This window comes from Tenebrio molitor, chromosome 8 (genome assembly GCF_963966145.1).
Source record: "Tenebrio molitor chromosome 8, icTenMoli1.1, whole genome shotgun sequence".
Taxonomy (NCBI): domain Eukaryota; kingdom Metazoa; phylum Arthropoda; class Insecta; order Coleoptera; family Tenebrionidae; genus Tenebrio; species Tenebrio molitor.
In genome coordinates this window covers 10645792-10670405 of record NC_091053.1, presented here as the reverse complement: position 1 = coordinate 10670405, position 24614 = coordinate 10645792, and the positions used below count along the sequence as shown (strand labels likewise).

Here is a 24614-nt window from a genome sequence, read left to right as displayed (position 1 = left end):
TTTGAACCTATATCGTCGACATCTTCCAAATCCTCACCAACCTCCATCAAACGTTGATAACCTTGGTCGTTATCACGCATCTGGCTTCTCTTATTTTCCACATCCACCAAACGTTGACAATCGTAGTTATTGTCACGCATCTGGTGTCTGTCGATTAATTGCTGAGAATTTAAAAGATTTTCATCGAAAGTAGGTACCCTGATCATTATTGCCGAGTTGACATTGATTGTAAAGATCATTGATGACAACTTCGGAATAATGATCGAGATTTTCATCACGATAATCATTTACATCTACATCAACATTCTCACTTTCTCCACTTTTATTATCGAAAAAATTGAGTAGGGATATATCCCCAAATTCATTACCCATTCCAAAATTGTTTTCTAACACCGAATCTAAAATTTGTTGTGTATTCGGAATTTCGATAGTTTCTATTGGCTGTGTATCGAGAATTTCAATTGTTTGCGGTTGTGTATCAGGAATTTCAATTATTTGGGGTTGTGTATCAGGAATTTCGATAATTTGGGGTTGTGTATCAGGAATTTCAATTATTTGGGGTTGTGTATCAGGAATTTCAATTATTTGGGGTTGTGTATCCGGAATTTCAATAATTTCCGGTTGAGTGTCTTCAATAATAATTGTTTCAATTCGCGGTTTCTTTATGAGTTTGTCAGAATGGATAATAATTTTAGAAAGTCTTTTGGGATGTAAAAGACTTCTTAAAAGTGGAGAATCATTCGTACTTACATTTGCAGGTGGACTACGGATGCGAGATGTACCAGGACGAGCACAACTATTACACTCCTGGTCACCACTGCACCCACAGAAATCAGCAAACGCACGTTTCATTTTTACTAACACGATGAAGCACACCACACGAATGAAGCTCCCCATGAACGCTCATGATTTTTAAGGGAAAACGAATTGGGTGGGAAGTGGAGTGGGGGAGAGGTCAAGGCCAGGTCAAAGGTCAAGGTCAGGTCAGGTCAGGTCAGGTCAGGTCGGGTCAGGTCAGGTTAAGTAAAGTTTTGTTTTACATGTTTAAACATTTTCTTACATTTCAATTGTCGAGCAGTTTATTTGATTTTCTCCACCACAATCATTCTATAGGTCAAGGTAAATTTTTTTATTATTTTAAAAAAATTATATAAAAAAGTGTTTTTTTTTGTGTTTTTTTTTTGCGAAAAAAAGCAAAAAGAGCAAAAAAAACAATTTTTTTTCCCCAAAAAAAAACATTTTTTATATTATTTTTTTAAAATAATAAAATAGTTATTTTTGTATTAAGTGCGCAAAGTGATTGTTTTTTGTTGGGGCATGAGAATGAGTTTTTGGTCGAGACCGTCAGGTCGAGACTTCAAACTCATTCGAATGCGCCAACAAAACAATCATCTTGCGCACGAAATACAAACACTATTTTTTCTACAACAGCATTTTAAAATTTTTTAATTTTTTAATTTTTGTAAAATTTTCCTTGGATGCTAAAATATTCGTCAAAAAGTTTCCTTGGGTGCTAAAATATAACTATTTTAGCATCCAAGGAAACTTTTTGACAAATATTTTTTCACTATCAAAAATGACATACTTTGCGACTTGATAACGATGCATAAATGTCACGTTTTTTTGACAGTTGTAGAAAAAAAATGTTTTACCTTGCAGGGGATGAGGAAGGGGAAGTGACATACGTAGGCAGCAGGGGGGAAACAGTCATAGACTACGCAATAGTAAATGAGGCAGCATGGGAGAGAGTGAAAGAGTTCAAAGTGGGAGAAAGAGTGGACTCCGACCATCTCCCTCTAGAAATTACCATAGAGGGAACGAACCAAGAAGAAAAGGAAAAGGGAGAAATGAGAGAGGAGGAGAAGAAGGTGATAGTAAAAGTGTGGAGTGAACATGGAGTGAGAGAGTACAGGAGGAGACTGGAGGAAGCAACATTCAAGGAGCAGGAAATAGAGAAGATGGTGACAGAGCTAAAGGAAGTGATCGAGAAAGCGATGAAGAAAAAGGAGGTGATAGTAAGGGGAGCGAAAGGGGCAGGAAAGAAAAATGGATGGTGGGACAGAGAATGTGAGCAAGCAAAGAGGGAAGTGGTAAAGGCGATGAGAGGATGGAGGAGGAACGAAATTGACAGAAGCAGATTCCTAGAAGCGAAAAGAAGATACAGAGAGAGATGTAGAGAGAAGAAGAAGCAGAAGAGGGAAAGGGAGGAGAAAGAGATAAAAGAAATAAGAACAGAGAGGGAGGTGTGGAAATACATAAACAGAGAGAGGAAGAAAAAGGAACCTGTGAGCGAGAAAATAACAATACAAGAATGGGAAGAGTACTTCATGAGACTGCTGGAAGGGAGGAAAGAAGAAGGAAAGGTGGGAACACAAAGGAAAGAGAAGCAGACCGTGATGGAGGAAACAGAAATCACAGCGGAGGAGGTGGGAAGACACATAAGATACTTGAAAAAGAGAAAGGCACCGGGATGGGACGGGGTGCAAAATGAAGCGTGGATGTATGGGACTGAAAGAATGGAGAGAGAATGGTGGAACTGATGAATGGGGTATGGAGAGGAGAGGGATTCCCGGAGGACTGGAGAGAAGGCGTAATCTGCCCAATTTTTAAAAAAGGCGAGAAAAATAGAGCGGAAAACTACCGAGGAATAACTCTCCTGAACACGGGGTATAAGTTGTATGCGTCTGTTTTGAGCGAAAGGATGAAGAGGGAAATCGAGGAAAAGGGAGTGTTGCCGGATAGTCAGGCAGGGTTCAGAAAGGGAAGGGGTACTGTGGACAATGTGTACATCCTGGACCATTTAGCAAGGAACGAATTGAGGAAGAAAGGGGGGAGGATGTACGCATTGTTCATAGACTTCAAGGCGGCGTTCGACAAGGTTGACAGAGTGAAAATGTTTGAATGTATGAGAGAAAGAGGAATAAGTGAATGGCTGGTGCGGAAGGTCGAGGAGATATATGCGAGAACGAGGAACAAGGTGAAGGTGGGAGAGAAAGAGGGCGAATGGTTTGAGACAACAAAGGGAGTGAGACAGGGCTGCCCGCGCAGTCCCCTGCTGTTCACGATATACGTAGCGGATGTGGACGAAATGTTGAAGAAAGCGCAGGCGGGGGGGGTTGTAGTGGGTAGGGAGAAAGTATGGAGCCTGGCGTTTGCGGACGACATGGTGATTGTGGCAAAGAGTGAGAGAGAGATGAAAGAAATGATGAGGAACCTGGAAAAGTATGTGAGAAAGAAAAAGCTGGAAGTGAATGTAGAGAAGACGAAAATGATGGTGTTCAGCAAGAGAAAGAGGAAGAATGAGGAGAGCGAGTGGAAGTGGGAAGAAAGCAAGATAGAAAGAGTGAGCGAGTTTAAGTACCTGGGCTACACCTTCAACGAGAGAGCCACAGTCAGGGCGCAAGTGAGAGAGGTAGTGAGGAAGGCGAACAAGGTAGTTGGATGTGTGTGGGGAATAGGAGAGAGAATGTGGGGAGGCGAGTTCGGGAGGAGAATGATGATGTTCGAGAGCATGGTGGAGAGCGTGCTGATGTACGGAGCAGAGATATGGGGATGGAAGGAACGGGAGGAGGTGGAGAGGGTGCAAGAGAAATATTTGAGATGGGTGCTAGGAGTGGACAGAGAAACACCAGGGTACATAGTGAGGGAAGAGTGCAAGAGGAGCAAGCTGAGAGTAAAAGCGGGAAAGAGAGCGGCACAGTTCGAGGACAGAATGGGCGGAAGGGAAGAATGCAGGATACTGACTGAGTGCTATAGAGAAAAGAAAAAGAACGCGGATGAGAAGGAGAGAGAGAAGTACTGTAGGAGGAACGGGTATGCCAGCGAGGAAGTGGAAAGAATGAGAGCGGAAGGAAGATGGATGTGTGCGGAGCTGAGCGAGAGGGACAGAGATACGGACAAGCAAGAGAGAAGGGAGAGAATCAGAGAAGCGAGGTACAACAGGGAGTATGAAAGGTGCGTGACAGAGGATGTTCCGGTGTATCTGGGGAGAGAGAGCACGAAAGAAAGGAAAATGATGGCGAGATTTAGAGGTGGGAACGAAGAGAGAGAAAACAAGTACTGGATGGAGGAGGAGGAAAGAATGTGCAGGATGTGCCGTGAGGAGAGAGAGACGATCGAGCACATGTGGAGAGGATGCGGTGAAATGAGAGAAAGGGAGGAAAAGGAACGGGGAGAAATACTGAACGAAGACGGAAGAGAGATAGGATGGATGAAAGAGGTATGGAAGAGGAGGGAAAGGATAGAGAAGGAGAGGGGTGGGGAATAAAAGAAAATGTAGGTTAATTTAAAAAAGAAAAAAGAATGATTTTGGAATTGTAAGTTTATTTAGAACTGTAAAGTATAGGAATCCTTTAAAGCCCGTAGGGCAAAATAAAGTAAAGTAGTAGTATGTTTTACCTTGCGGAATGCGGAATGAATGTGGTGGGGGAAAAATCAAATATAGGTCAAGTGAAGTGGAACGGTCAGTTGTTGTGTTGGTTGCATAATCATCCTTACCGTTGTATTACAACTACACCCGCTACGCCCGTACTGGGGCCCAATTCTTGAAATCACTGGAAAATATTCGTTTGAGAATATTTTCCCATAAATGAATTCCCAGTGGAATTTAAAATGTCTCATATCTGTATTCTTGAACTGTTTGAAAAATGATTTTACATGAGAATTTAAAAATGCAATATGTTGACAATTTGGATTAAACGGGTCTAATTTCGGATAAAGTCTTTGTGCTTGGGCAACCATTATTTGCATTGCAATGAATTCTTCCATTTTTTTCTTTTACAAACAATTATGTATTAACAAAAGTGTCACATTTGACAGTCGAATTTCTCGCGAGAAAATTATTTTCCCATGATAAACACTAGGTGAAATAATTCTCCGGATTATTAGTGGAACAATCCGTCTGACATAAGTCCAGAATACACTTTTGCATTTCTCATGAGAAAATTTGCCTATTTTTCCAATGAGAATTAATTCCATCGATTCAAGAATTGGGCACCTGGTGATAATTGAATAATTGAAAAATGAAAATAACAAACATTTTTTATATTATTGTTTCAATTTATTATATAACATTGTAACAATTTGCATGCTGCAGTAACAATTCTCGCTTATATGAAATAAACACATCGGTTTGGATGATTCTAATCGAGGAGTTTCTGGTAATTCTATTACCGGCATCTTAATACACTTTTCGATAAATTTTGCTTTTTCTTTACCCTTGACATGGACTGAATCACCATCGCTTATTACTTTCTTTAAGATTTGTTGAAATTTCCAATGCGGTACAAATCCAGTATCCCATTTTATACAATGATGATTTTTTGATAACCACTTTATTTGATATTGAACATCATCTGGTAGTAATGTAGATGGGAATGGAGGAGCAAAAACGTAATGAGCCATTTTATTATTTTTTAAAATTGCCAATTCTTTCGGTATAAATTTATTATTGGTAATTTTAAATCCTTGAATATCTATTAGTACCATATTTCTTTGATCCATAATACAACTTTTTTTCGCACTCTATCACAAGTCGTACTCTAGATGGACACACTACACTGAATATTGGTTTGGTAACAAATGTTTTTAAATTATCCAGCTTTATGTCTTTATATTCTTATAATTTCCTCCTCTGCCTTTTCTACTCTTTACGACATTAAATTTTATTATTAATTATGTTCAAATGAAACATTCTTAATTTTTTATAATACTTTTATTCTATACATAAGAAAACATTAATTATTACATACATTGTTTTATTACATTAATATTATATTTAAAAAAAATTCTTCTGCTTGATCCAGTTAGGGTTCCATTTCCCGAATGTGATAGCTCTGATGATTGTTGTGGTGTTGATGATTGTTGGGGTGGTGGTGGTTGTGGTGTTGATTGTTGTGGCAAATGATCATTTGAGGAATGTGATGAATCACAAAATTCATTATAATCATGATGATTATATGATAAATTTTGATTAGTTTCCTCTCCTCTACACCGCCATAAATGTCTATTCAAATGTTTCAGTTTTAAACGGTGTCCTTCATTCTTAGGACAGGTCACCCAACGTTCTTCTTCAAGCATCTTGATCAGACTGCTCTGCAGATTCTTCTCTCGAATTATTTATTTCATTTACACATTATTCGCTTAACCTACACAAGTATTTTGGTTTTACATCTGTCTTACTGCTTTTGTTGCCGGATTATATGTAAAAATTCGATCATTAATCAACAAAACATGTGTCATAGTGTTGGCAGGCATTGGAGTACCAGTATCAAATTCTACTCGTACTGTTACTGCTTGCGTTTGAAAACCTAATTTTTGTCTTGAGCAATCAACAATAATTAAAGGATATTTGTTTTTAAACTCTTCGGGAGTTATATCTGTTTCTGTTTTTTCTCCAAAATAATAACTTGTTCGAAATCTTTCATTATTTAAGTAAATTCTGATATTGTTAAAGTGACACTTATCAAATTGACTATTATTTTTCTTAAATTGACCTGCTCTATTTGTTTGAAATCCCAGAATAACATATCTTGGAGATTCTAATTTGGTTGCTGTTTTAATCGTATACGAATGTTTACTTATATCTTGTAATGCTGGAAAACTATGCAATTCCCATGTACGATGCGCAACCTGTATGTCTTTTCCTTTTTTAATCAAATCTGCCATCGCAGCTTCTTGTCTTAAACCAGGTATTATATGTGGTACTCTCCATGCTATTTTGTTTATGATGACTTTTGCTTTTTCATCAGAAGTAGATATTAAAGCATCAACATCACTATTGCTTCGAATCAATACTAGTTCTTGAGCGGTTTGAACCATCACTTTTTTATAATCTTCAGCAAATCCAAATATCATCTTTAAAGGAATACAAGCACTAAATTTTCCATTTTCGACAATCTTACTATCACTCGTAGGAAACCATCCGGCGTTTTGATATTTTAAACTTTCACTCGCATTAAATGATACTATCCCCTTCATGGTACTTGTTAATCCTGGTTTTATATTTGTATCTATTGTGCGTCCGTTAACTTCTAAACGAATTTCACTAAATAAATCTAATATTCCATTATTCACAAATTTAGTGGTTGTTGCGGGGGGTTGAGCAGGCTCATCTTTTACGAGTAGACCTTCACAATAAATATAACTTTCACTAGGTAATGTAGCCAAATCTTCAGGTAAATTAATTCTTATTTCATCATTATTATTAAACCTAGATGTATAAGATTCATGAGTTTGTACCTTATATCCAGCAATTTTAAAACCTGGAGGTACATTAGGAAAAAATTGATGAATTATATGTGCTGGTTTCCCATTTTGAAAACTACTAACAGTTATGTTACATTCTACACATATAGAATTTATTTTCATTATATCTGCTATCTCATCCGAATCATGTGATTGATTCTTTCTTAACAGTTTCTTCCCAAATCCCAATATAGGTGCAATCGTATTTGGTTTCGTAAAATCTACATCTTCTGTTGCTTTAATGTGACAATGTAAAGTATTATTATTTGCCTTAATGTCCAGGAAACTTTTTGGAAACAATTTCCCTGTAGCATCTTGTAAATATTTATTTATATCTTGTAGTTGATAACATCCTGTTGGTATTGTGAACTGTTTATATCCAAAATAAAATTTATTACATCCATCTTGAATATTAGGTATTGAATTATAAACTTCAAAGTTCGTTAAACCCAAAGTGCACTTTTTATTACTTGCATTAATTGGAGGATTAAAATCAGACGATAAAATAGACGAACGACCTGTTAATACGAAGAACATTTTTTCTCACCACTTTAACTTCAAATGATTATATTATTTATACTGCATGAGTATATAAAAATTTTAAACATAAATGTCCACAGTTATTTGTATCATAATTTTGAAATCTATCATAATTATATTTTATGCGGTTCTGTTTTTTATCACTCTGAAAATAATGTATTACCTCTCTCGGAGGAAGTAAGTTTCCCATACTATCAAAATATAAAATTTCACTTTTTAATTTTATATATGCTGTCCAATGTGTTCCAGGTCCATTCTTATCATCCAAGTTTATAATACCGGTTTCTTTGGATTTTATACGTTTTGGTAAACCGTTACGCATAAATATTCCTCTAAAATTTGGTATATTTAATATTTTTACATACCGTAATAATTCCACATTAGTCAATGCATGATGTGGTAATTTTATCGGTAGTTTTTTTGATACCATTGATATGGTCCAACATATAGTCCTTTTCCTTGTCTACGCTTTTTTCTTTTCTTACGCATTCCTTTTCCTTTCGTAATCGATGAAATGGTCTCCATTGCTTTGTTATGTCTTTGAGTTTCTTCCAACAGTTGTTTATCGGATTTTGCCTTATTTACAGCAGTCGCGATTCCTGCTGCACCTCCACCCAACGCTCCAAACGCCCCAAGCAGGGGAAGAAGAAATGGTAAAAATCCACCACTTTTTGGTGCAACCAATATACGACCTCTTTTACTTTTTTTGCTTCTTTTACTTCTTTTCCGTGAACCCATTCCTAATTTTACTTTAGCCTTCATTATACCCAACACTGTTGCTGCCGCTGCTTTTTCACCAAAACTAGAATCTTTTGCTTTGAGACGTTCTCTTGCTTTCTCAATTAAAACTTTATCTGCTTCGTGTCTTTTATTTAAATCTGTTGTTTCGGAGTAGGCTATATCATGAACTTTACAAGCCGAATCTAACAAATTTACACCACTATCACCTCGAGCAAGTCGTTTTGTCAACTTTGTACCTGGACCACAAAAATTATATCCTGGTAGATGTAATTCTATCGGAAGTTTATCAATCAATTTATTAACTATAGCACTTCCTTTCTTCAAGACAACACCCTTACGTTTAACATCTTTTTTTTCTATTGGACATATTATATACTTTCATTATGTTGAGTGAATCGAACACCATCAACTGACACTTTTCCCACAAACATTCATCCTATATACATAATATAATACATTAAAACAAACCATCTTTAGAATAATTTTCATTTATTCATAGATTACAACAATAGTTATAAAAACAAAAACTCCTTTAAATATGTATCCTCCGGTTTAATTTCAACAAACGTAAAGAATATTTTATTACATTTCCGACACTCTCGTCCATATTTCTCCAATAAATCATGTAACTCATTCTCGTCACACACCATATCGATGCAAAACCCATTAAATTTTTCTGCATTCTCCTCCGATGATCCTCTTAAACCATTACAGCGCAGATCTTCCTTGAAACACACTTCACACATGACATCTTTAGTCAGAAACAGCTTTTCTGTCTCCAATTTCGAATACAACCTTTGCGTCAACACCACATAACCTTTACACGTCATTCGGTACCACATTTTACCAGCCATCACTACCTATCAAATACACTTAACCAATCGTACCATACGAATATACATTTATACAGATTTTTATCAGGAACGGGGGAATTTATCAAGGCCAAGTGGTGGGGATATCGAGGTCAAGTGGTGGGGATATCGAGGTCAAGTGGTGGGGGGAAATTCCAAGGCCAAGTGGTGGGGATATCGAGGTCAAGTGGTGGGGGAACTGACATTCACATTCAGCATAACAGACCAGACATTATTATTTTAAATAAACAACAAAAGCAAGCATATCTTTTAGATATAGCTGTTCCAAATTCACACAATATAACACAGACATATAATACAAAAATTAATAAATATTTAGAACTCTCCGTTGCTATGAGAAATCTTTGGTGTTTAGAAAAAATTTCGATTTTACCATTTATAATTTCAGCAACAGGAACAGTACCCCAATCTCTTTTTAAAAATTTAAAAATTTTGGACTTAGAGAACACATTGGTGGTTGAAATTCAAAAAGGTATATTATTATACTCATGTCACATCGTGAGGAAATTCCTTACCTAACATTGACACAGAACATAAAACACAAAAAAGTCAAAATGCGGAGGCGAGACGCCGGTAATTATGTTGATAAGCACTGCACTATTACTTGATAGTATTATCCGTAATAGTGTATGTACTCCGGCAAAATTGCCGTGCCGCCGGGTGGAGGTGGGATAGGTTATCTTATTAATATTGGAATTTGTATTTATTTTATTTTTTTACGAGTATTGTTTTACTATTGGGGACACGGAAAACTGGGCAGATGTGTCATTCATTGTCAACATTTCTAAACCATACCTTAGCTACTCATAACCAAGCTTAAGTTAATTTGACAGTTTTTTTGAAAATATCAATCATAATGACGGTAAAAGTGCATTTACATTGTCACTTTTTGAAACGACAATAACAGACTGCCCAGGATTCCATGTCCTTCATTGTACAATATTGTTTATAAGGAAGCCTTTAAAACACAAAACACGACGCGTAGCGGAGTGCTTTTAAAAGTTTTGATCTCGACCTGTGGACATTTAGTTTTAAGTCTTGTATATTACTGTAAATTAAATGTAATTTTATGTATATAAAAGCACTGATGTACATACAAATTACACGTGTGTGTTTATTTTATCTAATAAAAACTTTAAAAAGCGTCAAAATCTTTATACTTTTTGTTTTGTCACGTTGGTAGTTGGTACTTGGTAAGTTGGTAACTATTGGTAACTATAACGAATTAACAGGTTGGCGGTTGATGGTTTAAGGCACGGTTAAGGTTTAAGCGCCAAACAGTAATATAGGTTATAAAGTGAGATTAATTTTATTGCGCGTTATTTACAAATTAAAACTATTTTTTTTATCACATTTTTTTCTGGAGCACAATCTAAACATTTTGCCGAAACTTACACGTTCAGTTTTAAAATATCGTGAGCAGTTGACAAATTATTTGAAACGAGAAAATGAACGATTGGAGCAAATCGAACGATAGTCTGTCTCCCCAATTAAATCGCCACAGTCGTATTGTAACACTTCGCGACAGTTCGGATTTAAGTGAATTTTCACTGGATCAAGGAACTTCTCAAACTGGTTCTCGATTAAATAATCATCACTTTGATGTCATAGCTCTTCACCCAAATAATGAAGACAACCCAAATGATGTATCTTCAAGTGAGTTTTTACTGGACCTGGCAAATCGTCCAGATCAAGCAAATAATCAAACTGGTGGTAGATTAAATAATCAAAGAGATCATGACTTCGAAAACACACAGGTTGATCCAGGTAACAACAATGAAGACCGTGTTTATGAAGATATGACTTTTGAACAAGTGGAAGATACAGATCTAACTCCAAAAGAATCTTTTATTTTTATGCTAGGAATGCTGAATAGAATTGAAAAGTATTCAGAGACTTTAATTGATGGTATAACATGCAGAAATGCTGACTTCTTACTGTTAACAATTTTTTCAGGTGTTCATGGTAAATGGTACAAAAATAACATAGCAATGGTTAAAATTGTTTTAATAAAAAGCTACAGTTTATTTAAAAGTGAAAATCTTAGAAGGCATATTGGTAACAAACCTTCACAAACACAGGTTCATAAAGATAATAATGGTTCAGAATTGAAGAAATTAAAAAAAAGAGGTGTAAAAGCAAAGAAGAAAGTAGTTTTTAGAGGAAAAAAGGATAACCAATATTCCAGTACACAAGCAGAATTAAATATAGATGATGAAGCAAATATTGAAACTCTAGAGGTGAGATTTGGTTTGGATAAATCAGAACTGAGGAGGTCACAGTATTTACAAATAAAGGGTAAAATGTACACAGTGTTTTAATTTAACTATTAGTACTAATATCTTTTTTTAGATAAAAAAGATGTGTTTTGTGATAAAATAAAAAAGAAGAGTCAACATTCCAATACACAAGTGGAAGTAAATATAGATTATGAAGAAAATACTGAAATTCCAGAGAAAATATTTAGTTTGGATAAATTGGAAACTAGGAGGTCACAGCGCTTACAAATCAAGGGTAAAATGTACACACTGTTTTATTTTAACTACATATTTTTTTATTAGATGAAGTATTGAAAAGTGATAATATTCAAAAACATAATGGTTCTCTTGGTATCGATGACACACCTTCACAAACACAGATTCATGAAGTTAATAATAGTTCAGAATTGAAAAAATTAAAAAAAAGATGTGTAAAAGCAAAGAAAAAAGTAGTTTCTAATGGAAAAAGTGATAATCAATGTTCCAGTACAGAAGTAGAACTAAATACAGATGATCAAGAAAATACTAAACCTCCAGAGAAGAGTTTGGGTAAATCAGAACCAAGGAGGTCACAGCGTTTACAAATCGATGGTAAAATATACACACTGTTTTATTTTCACTACTTTTTTTTTAATTAGATAGAGAAGTGTTTAGTGATAGGTTGGAGTATGTTGATTTAAAGTTAGCAGCTGCAACATTTACACCATTACCAGAAAGATTAAATAAATCACTGAGTGCAAAGCAAAGAACAGTGAAAAGAAAATCTAGGAGTTCATGTGGTATTTCCAGCAAGAGAGGTATAAGCATAAAGATGTGGAGGATTATTGTCTCACTATGTATATTCAGGTAGGAATAGTGGCAAGGCTTCCTTAAATTCTACAGTACCAACTTCATCACAAGAAAATGTCACTTTGGGCACTGTAGTAAATAAAAGTAGACAGAGTAGTCAAGCATGTAAAAGATTGTCCAAAAACCCATCTAGGAAAAGGGCCAAGAGTTTGGATTTGAAGTCTAGAAATGGTAAATTATAAAAAAAAAATATTTCTGTTTACAATTGTGGCGTTGATATTTCAGGGAAGGGTGGTTCAGGAACACAAGATGCAAGTCCTGTGTTAGAAAAAACTAATACACTGGCATCAACAAGTTCCACATCTCTTTTTGACAAAAGAAACTTATACTCCGTTGATTCGTGGTTGGATTCTTTTCCCTGAATTCTTAATTCTATATCGTACTTTTAATATATCGTTATTTTTATTTTGTTTAACAACAATTTTGTACACATTTTATTATTAAAAGAGACCTTTACGTTCTTTATAATCGTGATCTATTTGTAATACTACCACCCGTAAGATGGCGCTACTAACACGATATCCCTAAGGTAACTAGATCAACACACTACGTGTAGAGGCATGGCCAACTGTATCGATATACACTAGACGTGTATACATGGCCGTTTCAATTTCAAAATAAAAGTGTTCCTAGAAAGCAAACCATGAACCACTGACCTCTATAGAGGTCAGTGCCATGAACTACCATGACCAACTTCATTAAACTATGTTATGGCCATTCCAATTCCATTAAAATGCGCTTCGTATGAAGTATGTTATGGATAGTCATAGAGAAAATAAAATACTATAGAATGAAAAGTCCCTAATAAATTTTTGGAAAATCGTTTAGCGCACCCTCACCACACCGCAAGAGGGCGCAAATGTTTTAAAAAGTCAAAAATTTAAACTCAAAGTAATCTCAATAATCTAAAAATCAATCAAAGTAGTGTCAATCTTTATGTCACTATCTTGTAATTCAAAATGAGGCTGTGTCACGTTCACAAATAATGTAGTACCGCTGCTAAGATTGCTAAATTTGTTGTTGAGAGAATCAAGCAAAATGTATATAGAAAACAGTCAACAAATTGAAAGAAAAATAATACTTCAAGACCAAGAGATTACACCATTATTTGATACACCATATCTTATTAAAGGAATTAGAAATTATAGGATAACAAAAGATTTGGTTTGGGAAGTAAACCAAGAAATTTTAAGTGTGAAATTGGACCACATAGTGAAGGTTTATCTTTATGATTCAACGTGGGGCGAATTAAGAGCCCTCCACAAAATTACGGACATGCAGATAAGATCCAAAAGATGTCCTATGCAACTCAAGTTTTGAGTCGTCATAATCATTATTAATTCAACTATCACGCTATTAGTTAACTGTGGTAATTTCTAATAACAATTGTTGTTAATAATCTAATAATATATTTTAACTAGCAGGTAGAACAAACCTAAATGATGAAGACTTGGGAACTGCAAAAACAATAACTTTTTTGACAAACTTTTTGATAATAATCTGGAGGGAGGGACATTTCGCCCACGTTGCGAGAAACCTCTTGCTTGTGGAGTTTAGAAAAATCCGGGGCACACAAAATTTTGGCAGGAAGCAGTCCTACACTTACGCAATATGTACCTACTTTAGAAAAAAAATTTGATTAAAAAAACAGCACTTTCTTTCATAAAAAAAAAAAATGAATGAAAACATTGGATGGATTTTTGGATGTATGTATACTAAAATTTAGCAGAAAGTGGCAAGTGAGTTTTTTAGAGTTTGTAAAAAATGTTAATAAGATTCATAATATACCGAGCGATCATTTAAAAAATAAATCGTGTTTGCTTTGGAGCCTATGCTATAGCATGGGTTGCCATAGGTAACACGCCGACTCGATTTATTTTTTAATTGATCGCACCGTACTACTTATCATGGAAAATGCAACACCTAGAAATAGTGAATATTTTTTGATGAAACTTGGTACAGTAATTAGGTGTTCACTAAAGATAAAATGATGATAATTTGAAAGAAATACCTGAAGAAAATACCCATATCTTTTGGATTATTCTTATCGGAATGTAGCGACCTGTTGGAAGCCAGTCACTGCAACCAACAATACATCCGCAACCACCAATAGATCTATCGGCAGATTTCCCAACGATCGCCTGAAGATGGCATCACCAGCTACTGCCTACGAGCCTTAGACGATCCCAATGGAACTTCCACCAGCATCAGCAATCACCGATAGATGGCGACCCAAACCCCCGACTACTAAGGTCACTAAATCAACACACTACGTGTTAAGGTAGCGCCATTACATTCCTGGCGTGAGTTTATTGTGGAACAAAGATAATAAATGCAAATGTCGTAAGTGCGACGAGGAAGACATCAGTTTCAGAGAAATTAGGTTGGCAAAATGACAACAGTCTTTAGTGACACTATACATTTTCAAACGTGGCTCTGTATTGTTTATCCCCAGATTGAGTTTATTGTGCGACAAGGATAGATATATAAAATCACTAATGGCGCTACCTTAACACGTAGTGTGTTGATTTAGTGACCTTACCGACTACCGCTCTGTGAGGCACCAGGAGGAATCAAATTCCACCCCAGCATCACACCCGGCAGTTCAGTTCAGCAGTCCAGTTCCCGTCTTAGTGAACCAAGTGTAACGCAACAGTGGTGACCCCGAGAAACAGTGCTCCAGTAGTGATTCAGTAGTGTCTTCCAGTGCTTCAGTTGTGAGTCAGTGTACCCCAGTGCTCAGTGCTCCCTAGTGTACCCAAGTACCCCCAGAAGTGCTCAGTGTACCCAAGTACCCCCAGAAGTGCTCAGTGTACCCAAGTACCCCCAGAAGTGCTCAGTGTACCCAAGTACCCCCAGAAGTGCTCAGTGTACCCAAGTACCCCCAGAAGTGCTCAGTGGCTCCCAAGTGCCCCCAGTAGTGTCAGTCCAGTCTGCCAACGTAGTTACCATTCCCGAGTGTTGTGTGGTGATTACCAACTTTTGACTCCTGGACTGCGCACCATGCCCAACAACGGCGAATCCACAGCTTCCGTGCAGACTGAGGCCCCTGCGCTCCGCAACCCTGAGGTAGACCGCGTCACAGTTCGAGTCCCACCATTTTGGAGTAACGAGCCCGCACTCTGGTTCTCGCATCTTGAAAGCCAACTAGCACTAGCTAACGTCACGGCCGACACCACCAAGTTCCACTACGTGGTCTCCAACCTTGACTTCCGGAACGCACAAGTCGTCCGCGACATTCTGCAAACACCACCTAGGAGCGACAAGTACGAAGCACTCAAGACAGCCTTAATATCCCGCCTGTCGAGCTCTGAAGAGCAACGCATTCAACAACTTCTTCAACGAGAAGACCTAGGGGACCGCAAGCCCTCTGAATTTTTACGGCACCTCCGAAGCCTAGCGACAGTACCAGAGAACCTTCTGCGATCCCTGTGGACAAATCGCCTGCCGCACCAAACTCAGGTGATCTTGACCACACAGACGGACTCCACCCTGGACAAGCTCGCTGAACTCGCAGACAAGGTCCACGAGATGTTGCCCACTGCGCCACACATTGACGCCACTCAAATAGCAGCAACATCAACCGACCTTAGCAAAGAACTCGCGCAACTACGTAAAGAAGTAGCCGAGCTCCGCAAAGCATGCAACCGCCAGCAGCGCCGTAACCAATCACCAGCACGACCAGCAGCACAACAAGACAAACCAGAAAACACAATCTGCTGGTACCACAACCGCTTCAAGGGGAAAGCGACCAAATGCACCCAGCCTTGTTCCTACCAAACGGAAAACTAAGTACTGGACCACTCACGGCGGCAATTGGTCCGGTACCCCAGCAACGCCGCCTTTTCGTAGTCGACGTCGCCACAAAAGAGCGATTCCTGGTGGACACCGGTGCCGAAATATCTGTTTACCCCGTCAACAAGCTACGCTACCGTCCCGCCGCAACCGAGTTCCATCTACACGCCGCAAACGGCTCCACCATTACAACTTTTGGTTTTCGAGCCATGGATCTCAACTTAGGTGTACGACGACAATTTACCTGGAAATTCATTGTAGCCGCGGTCACACACGCAATCATCGGAATGGACTTCCTGAGCCACTTCAACCTAGTGATCGACCCCCGCAACAAACGGTTAATCGATACCCAGACGTCCCTCAGCGTCCGTACCGTCTCTACCATAACCGCGACCAATCCTCCACGTCTCCTTGCGGTCACTGATTCAATATATCTCCGCCTGCTCAAAGAATTTCCGCAACTAACCAACCCACAGCAAACCAGAACCATCCTCAAACATGACACCGTGCATCACATTCGCACCACGCCATGACCTCCTATCTCTTGTAAGACTCGACGAATGGACCCACACAAACTGCAGATAGCCAAGACAGAATTTCAGGCACTACTCAATGACGGCATCATCCGCCCCTCAGCAAGCCCATGGTCTTCACCGCTACACCTAGCACCCAAAAAAGACTCCTCTTGGCGACCCTGCGGCGACTACCGCACCCTCAACGCACGCACCATACCCGACCAGTATCCCGTGCCGCGCATTCAAGACTTTTCTCAAAACCTTGCTGGCTGCACCATCTTCTCGACGATTGATCTGGTGCGCGCTTTCAACCAGATCCCAATCGCACCCGAAGACATCCCGAAAACAGCAATCACGACACCGTTCGGACTGTACGAATTCATGTATATGTCCTTCGGCCTCCGCAACGCTGCACAAACGTTCCAGCGCTTCATGCACACCGTTCTACGCGGCCTGGAATTTTGCTATGTGTACATAGACGACATCCTCGTCGCATCCAAAAACGAGGAAGAGCACCTAAAACACCTCCGTACTGTGTGTGAAAGACTCGCAAGCTTCAACATCCTCATAAACTGTAACAAGTGCGTGTTCGGCCAACGCGAAATCCGATTTCTTGGACACATCGTTTCCGCGAGTGGCATCCGACCGACGCCCGAAAAAACCGACGCGATCACAAACTTCCCGCGACTGGAAACAGCGAAACAGTTACGGCAATTCTTGGGACTAATAAACTTTTATCGGAACTTTATCCCGAAAGCAGCTAGTCTCCAAGCTCCTCTTCACGCCGTTCTCACTCCAAAAACGAAAAGCAAAGCAACGATCAACTGGACCCCAGAGATGGCACAAGCATTTACAGACTGCAAACAAAGTCTCTCCACCGCCACGCTCCTGGCACACCCCGTCATTGGAGTTGACCTCGCCCTCTCTACAGACGCCTCCGACTTCAGTATCGGCGCCTGCCTCCAACAGCGAGTCAACAACGATTGGCAACCGCTTGCCTTCTTCTCCAGGAAACTAACTCCAGCACAGACTAAGTACAGTGCCTACGACCGCGAGCTCTACGCCGTGTACGCCGCGATCAAATACTTTCGTCACATGCTGGAAGGCCAAACATTCTTCATACTCACCGATCACAAACCACTGACGTTCGCGTTCGCACAGAAACCCGAGAAGTGTACACCGCGTCAGTTTCGCCATCTCGACTTCATCAGCCAATTTACCACAGATGTCAGATACGTCCCAGGCCCCGAGAACATCCCCGCCGACACCCTGTCACGCATTGGGAGCATCTCCTCAGCCGGCGACTTCCGCGCCCTCAGCATGGCCCAAGAAAACGACGCCGAACTGCAGGAACTTCTTCGCCCAGACGCCAACACAGGCCTCCGTCTGGAAAAGATCACTATCCCTGGTACCAACCTGACACTCTATTGTGACACAACAACCGGTGAACCACGTCCCTTTGTCACACCAACCCTCCGACGTCCCGTCTTCAACTCGTTGCATAATCTCTCTCATCCAGGCATTCGTGCCACTACAAAGCTTGTTACAGATCGTTTTGTATGGCCCAACATCAAGAGAGATTGTCGCCAGTGGACCCGCACATGCACCCAATGCCAGCGAACTAAGATTTGGCGTCACAATTCGCCTCCTATCGGACGCTTCGCACCCCCCAATCACCGCTTCGAGCACGTGCACGTCGACATAGTAGGCCCCCTACCTCCTTCCAACGGGTACCGCTATCTGCTGACGTGCATCGACCGCTTCACCAGGTGGCCCGAAGCATTCCCCTTGACCAACATCGACGCTGCTTCCGTCGCACAAACATTTGTAGCAGGCTGGATCTCCAGGTTCGGTACGCCTCTTCGCCTCACCAACGACCAGGGCCGCCAATTCGAATCCGAACTCTTTCGCTGCCTCAACAAGATATGTGGTACTACCCAGTTCCGTACCACCGCATATCACCCAGCGGCCAACGGACTAGTTGAGCGACTCCACCGTCAACTAAAGGCTTCCTCCTCTTCAACCGGCGTACGACGGACCCTACAAAGTTCTCCGCCGTGATCACAGAACTTTCCGCCTGCTCCTCAACGGTCGTCCGACCTCCGTCTCGACAGATCGTCTCAAACCCGCATACGTCGTCAATGAAGACCCACCACAACCCACCATCACTCCACCAAACACAGCAACAAACACAACAGACACCAACACCCAACAAACGCGATCTGGACGCAACATCCAACGCCCTGTTCGCTTCCGCGACCATCCCGCTGGGAGGGGGGTGATGTAGCGACCTGTTGGAAGCCAGTCACTGCAACCACCAATAGATCTATCGGCAGATTTCCCAACGATCGCCTGAAGATGGCATCACCAGCTACTGCCTACGAGCCTTAGACGATCCCAATGGAACTTCCACCAGCATCAGCAATCACCGATAGATGGCGACCCAAACCCCCGACTACCGCTCTGTGAGGCACCAGGAGGAATCAAATTCCACCCCAGCATCACACCCGGCAGTTCAGTTCAGCAGTCCAGTTCCCGTCTTAGTGAACCAAGTGTAACGCAACAGGAACATGCATTTCTTTTTATTGTTGAGGATCAGTTATCATCAATAACTTCAGTATATCGCAGCATTTAAAGTGTGTTAATGCTATACTATGCCTCCAGTACGAAGACGAGCCCATTATCAGCACGTAACTCAATTTGAAAGAGGCCGCATTATTGGAATGCGAGATGCAGGTCTTTCCTATAGGGCAATCGCTCATCGTGTGTGACGAAATGTGGCTACTGTGTTACGGTGTTGTCATGCCTGGTTTGAAGAAGGAAGACATCAGCGAGTAAGGGGTACTGGACCAAGAAGGAGGACTACAGATCGACAAGATCGCCATCTTAGATTTTTGGCCCTTAGAGATCGATTTTCGACAACTCGAGAGGTAGCAAATGCTTGGTACCGCGCAGTAGAAAGGCCAATTGCAATGTCATCGATTTATAGGCGAATAAGATCATTTGGGATACGATCCTACCGTCCACATTTAGTGTTGTGTTGCGAAAGACGCAATTTTGCTTTTTCTATTGAAAGGCCCGTAGCAAGAACTGTTGGTGTAATGGTCTGGGGAGCAATTTGTTTTGGAAGCAGGTCTCGTCTAGTCTTTATACAGGGAAACCTGACAGCAATTCGCTATGTCCAGGAGGTTTTGCGGCCTGTTGTGGTACCTTACTTTCGAAGAGTAAATAATGCTCTATTTCAACAAGATAACGCGCGGCCGCATATTGCCAACGTTAGTAGAGACTTCCTAGATGACTCTCAGGTGGATTTATTTCCATGGTCTCCGAGATCTCCTGATCTATCCCCAATCGAGCACGTGTGGGATTTGATGGGTCGAAGACTGACGAATTTGCACAACCCTCCGTTGACTTTGGCTGCACTCAGACATGAAATTCAAGTTGCCTGGGATTCGGTTCCCCAAGACGAGATTAACCATCTGATTAGAAGTATGCCTCGGCGCGTCCGCAAGTGTAGAGGATCTCGAGGCGGTCCAACCCATTACTGAGAGAACTTTTTAACATATGGACCAATGTTACTGAAACTTTCATCATTTTATCTTTAGTTAACACCTAATTACTGTACCAAGTTTCATCAAAAAATATTCACTATTTCTGGGTGTTGCATTTTCCATGATAAGTAGTATATTTTCAAAATTATATTCAGTAACATAATATTAAAAGCAAAATTTTAACGGTAATTCAAACATAAGTACTGTTACGTTATAAATTACGCTCCCGAAACTGGGCAACCCTGTTACCGGTTACAAATCCGGAATGTTCAGGGGTATAACGAACAAGTCGTGGCTTCGACTCGGTTTACAATGCGAACCACGAGAAACGCCGACCGAAGCTGAGAAATTGGTGAGAACAGCCCGGAGTACGGGAAATGATACACAATCTTCCAACTAATCGTTTATTCAGATGTCAACAATGAAAATAATGATATAAATGAAAAAGAAAACAACGAAGCCTGACTAGCCCTTTATGGCGTGTACAAAATTGAATAACCTAACTCCTCGGAGGGTCCTCCGGGTCCCAGATATTCAACGAACGAGTACCGGCGAAACAGTAAAAAAATCCCTTCTTTAGCGAAGGAGGAAGGCCGACTGGTCCTACGTAACGTCGCTATTCGGCTACGCCGCCCGCATAAGCGGGGAGGTCCTCCAAGTCTTCCTTCGCTCCAAAAAAAAAAATTGAAGTTGAGATGTTTTTCTCCGGTACGGACCGGTGAAGAACCACGCGCAAAAAAAAACGTTCGGTGAGCGCGATACACAATTCCTGGCGAGGTCACTCACGGATTGATAATCGTTCGTGAATATAAAAACCCGACGGACTTGATAAGGAAATTTTTTCTTAAGTTAGTACGATTAATGAAATGACGCGCCTTATGACAAAACTGCAACTTTAACAGTGGAACAAATTATAAATCCTAAACGCGATATACAAATTAAAGGAATTTGATAGAACTTTTCACCCGTCGAAATAATGAGTGACAATGGAAATTTGACTATAGTTAAATACAAACGCTCAATTAGTTCGACGGAGTGACAAAATACAACCGAAATCTTTGAGAAGCTACGGCCTGTAAAAATTGGGGTGTCACCACTGCTCCGGACTTGCTGGTGGGTAGATCCGGCACCTTCCGGTGAGTCCGGGGACGACCTGGACTGACAGAACTCGACGAGATCCTGATCCGCAAAAGCGTTCGGTCTGGAACCTTCCGTAGTGAAGTCCGTGATCCGCTTGGCGATGTGGGCGGTGGTACTTAGACGAATCGTCTCCAACGGCCCTCGTGAACTCCACTACGTCGTCTCGTCGGCCCTGCAAATTCACTCGATCACTGTCCCCTTGACTCTCCCCAGGCACTGACAACACCACCGGCAAAAGGTCGTGAAAAATCCCCGTTCTGTCTCTGGTTCCCCCGATTTATAGCTTCCACCCCCTCTGTGCGCAGATTTTTCGGCGGAAGTCCGAGTACGTTTCCGTCGCGATGAATTCTAGAACATTCTAGAAAAATCGCGAAGATTTACAATCGCGCGGCGATTTAAATCGTAACAGTACCTAATGTTAATTTTTCGTTCACTTAAAAATAAAATTGAAGATGAAATTATTGGTAAAATAATTCATTTAACCACATTTACATTAAGGTGTAAAATTTAATTTTAAGTGGTAGGATACGAGAACGGTAACATTTAGGAATAATATTTATAAAAATGAAGCAGAACTGTATCAAAAACGGTTGAAAATAAAATATCGAAACTATTGCTGGCGTTTTAATTTGTTGTGAAAATTTGCGATGATAAAAAAAAATCAAAGGAAAGGTAAACTCATCCAGTAGGCTGTGATTTTGCACCCTCACCAGGATAAGAGATTGCGGTAAACGCTTTGTGCCCAAAAAATGTATAGGGAGTTTGCGTTCTATATGTTCTTATTTTGTCTATGTGGATAGTCATGACCAACTTCATTAAACTATGTTATGGCCATTCCAATTCCATTAAAATGGGCTTCGTATGAAGTATGTCATGGATAGTCATGACCAACTTCATTAAACTATGTTATGGCCATCCCAAATGTCGAAAAAAAGTAAACCAAATGACAAGTCGATGATGGAGATGAAGTGGCGATATCTAGTGAAATTTAGAATAACCACACATTTAAAAAGTTAAATATCAGGTTATGTTATATGCCATTTCATTGTCAAAAACTGTCAGCTTATACGTTTTCGTCGTCATAAAAGTATAAACTGACAGTTTTTGGCAATGAAATGGCATATAACATAACCTGATATTTAACTTTTTAAATGTGTGGTTATTCTAAATTTCACTAGATATCGCCACTTCATCTCGATCACATGACCAACTTCATTAAACTATGTTAATGAATTTCCCGAAGAACCTCAAACCATTTAGCTCTAACTCCACTGTCGCTGGGAAATTGAAATAAAGGTTTTTCAGAATTGCCACAAATAATGCATTTAATGAGCATTTTCAGAGTTTTTTGATTGACAAGCGTAGCTTTTTGATTCAGACGGCCTTGTCCATCATCGACTTGTCATTTGGTTTACTTTTTTTCGACATTTGGGATGGCCATAACATAGTTTAATGAAGTTGGTCATGGAACTACCGTAAAGTAGCGACATCTGTTGGATCCTTTCATAATAATTTTTTTAATTTAAAATTGTCAAATTGAACGTCACAAACGTCAGATTTTGGAAGTATTTTCTTACCTTTCTGTGCTCATTGTCAATTATAACATTTATTGTTCAGTTGATGATTGTCGTGTTTAGTTTCGTTGTGTTCATTTTAATTTATTAATTTCGAGTGACAAGCAAATTAACAGACAAATAACATACGACAACTAACCATTACCTAACCAAGAATATAAATTTGACAAGTTAACGTACTCGTAGATTGAAGATTGGTTAAAATTATAGTCGTATGGCGTCGCTACTTTACGGGAAATTTCAATTGTTTCATCGGAATTTTTCTCTTATGGAGAAATTGCAAAATGAAACGGCCATGTATACACGTCTAGTGTATATCGATACAGTTGGCCATGGTAGAGGTACCGCCATCAGTGATTTTTTATGTCTGTCCTTGTCGCACAATCTACTCAAACTGGGGATAAAAAAAACACAATCTAAAAATGATTTGACGTAATTTGACAAAAACTAGTGTCATTATTCTGCTGCATATTTAATAATCCTCGTTCACGATTCATCTAACTTATTATTTCGTTACAGTTTTCGTTTGTGTTTAAGTATTGTCATTTATTTCTTTGTTCTCGTTACATCTTTTAACTTGGTTCAGTTACTTGCGTTAATTTTAATACTTTAACATGGTCAGTAACAAGTGTTGTGTTAGCGGCTGTTCAAGTTCTAGAAAAAATGGATTTAAATTGTTTTATGTTCCAAACGGTAAGACACCCGTTACATATACTTATATACAGTAACAAGCAATTTAATATTAGGAGTCAAAAACAGAGTACGGAGGGAACAGTGGCGATAAAATTTGAGACTGTCTGTGAGTTCGTGCTCTAACCGGGAACTACAAATCTGCTGTGTAAGTATCTACATAATAAAGTAAAGATTTAGTTTTTCTTATGTTAGGTGATATAGGTATGTGGCTATAGTAGGTACACTATCCCACCTCCACCCGGCGGCACGGCAATTTTGCCGGAGTACATACACTATTACGGATATTATTATCAAGTAATAGTGCAGTGCTTATCAACATAATTACCGGCGTCTTGCCTCCGCATTTTGACTTTGTTGTGTATTATGTTCTGTGTCAATGTTAAGGAACTTCCTCACGATGTGACATGAGTATAATAATATACCTTTTTGAATTTCAACTACCAATGTGTTATCTAAATCCAGAATTTTTAAATTTTTAAAAAGAGATTGCGGTACTATTCCCGTTGCTGAAATTACAAGTGGTAAAATCGAAATTTTTTCTAAACACCAAAGATTTCTCATAGCAACGGACAGCTCTAAATATTTATTAATTTTTGTGTTATATGTAAAAATAATATTATAATAATATTATTTTAATTTGCAGAAACATTTTAGTAAAGATGATTTCTTTTGGGCTGAAGATTTTCAGCGATTGAAACCTGAAGTTTTCCCTCATTTGTAACTGGAACCTATGGACATAGGTATACCTATTTTTGTGTCTGATAGTTTAAAATATATATTTGATATTGTATTTTTAAATGATTAAAAATTTGGTAACTTGTTTGGGTTTTATTAGTGGTAT

At 39.4% G+C, this 24614-nt stretch overlaps 1 protein-coding gene across 5 annotated transcripts in view; it reads left to right on the top strand.

The window, feature by feature from the left end:
* The window catches only part of LOC138137147 (myosin heavy chain, clone 203-like), a 305955-nt gene that overhangs the window by 178701 nt on the left and 102640 nt on the right, over positions 1 to 24614 (top strand). For 4 of the 5 annotated variants that reach the window (XM_069056456.1, XM_069056459.1, XM_069056457.1 and 1 more), the window contains one exon: positions 11751 to 11912. In XM_069056456.1, coding sequence (XP_068912557.1) covers positions 11751 to 11912 — 162 coding nt within the window. Of the gene's footprint in view, positions 1 to 11750; positions 11913 to 11959; positions 12248 to 12294; positions 12454 to 12502; positions 12677 to 12730; positions 12974 to 24614 lie in introns of those variants that run through there. The other variant, XM_069056458.1, reaches the window with a different exon arrangement.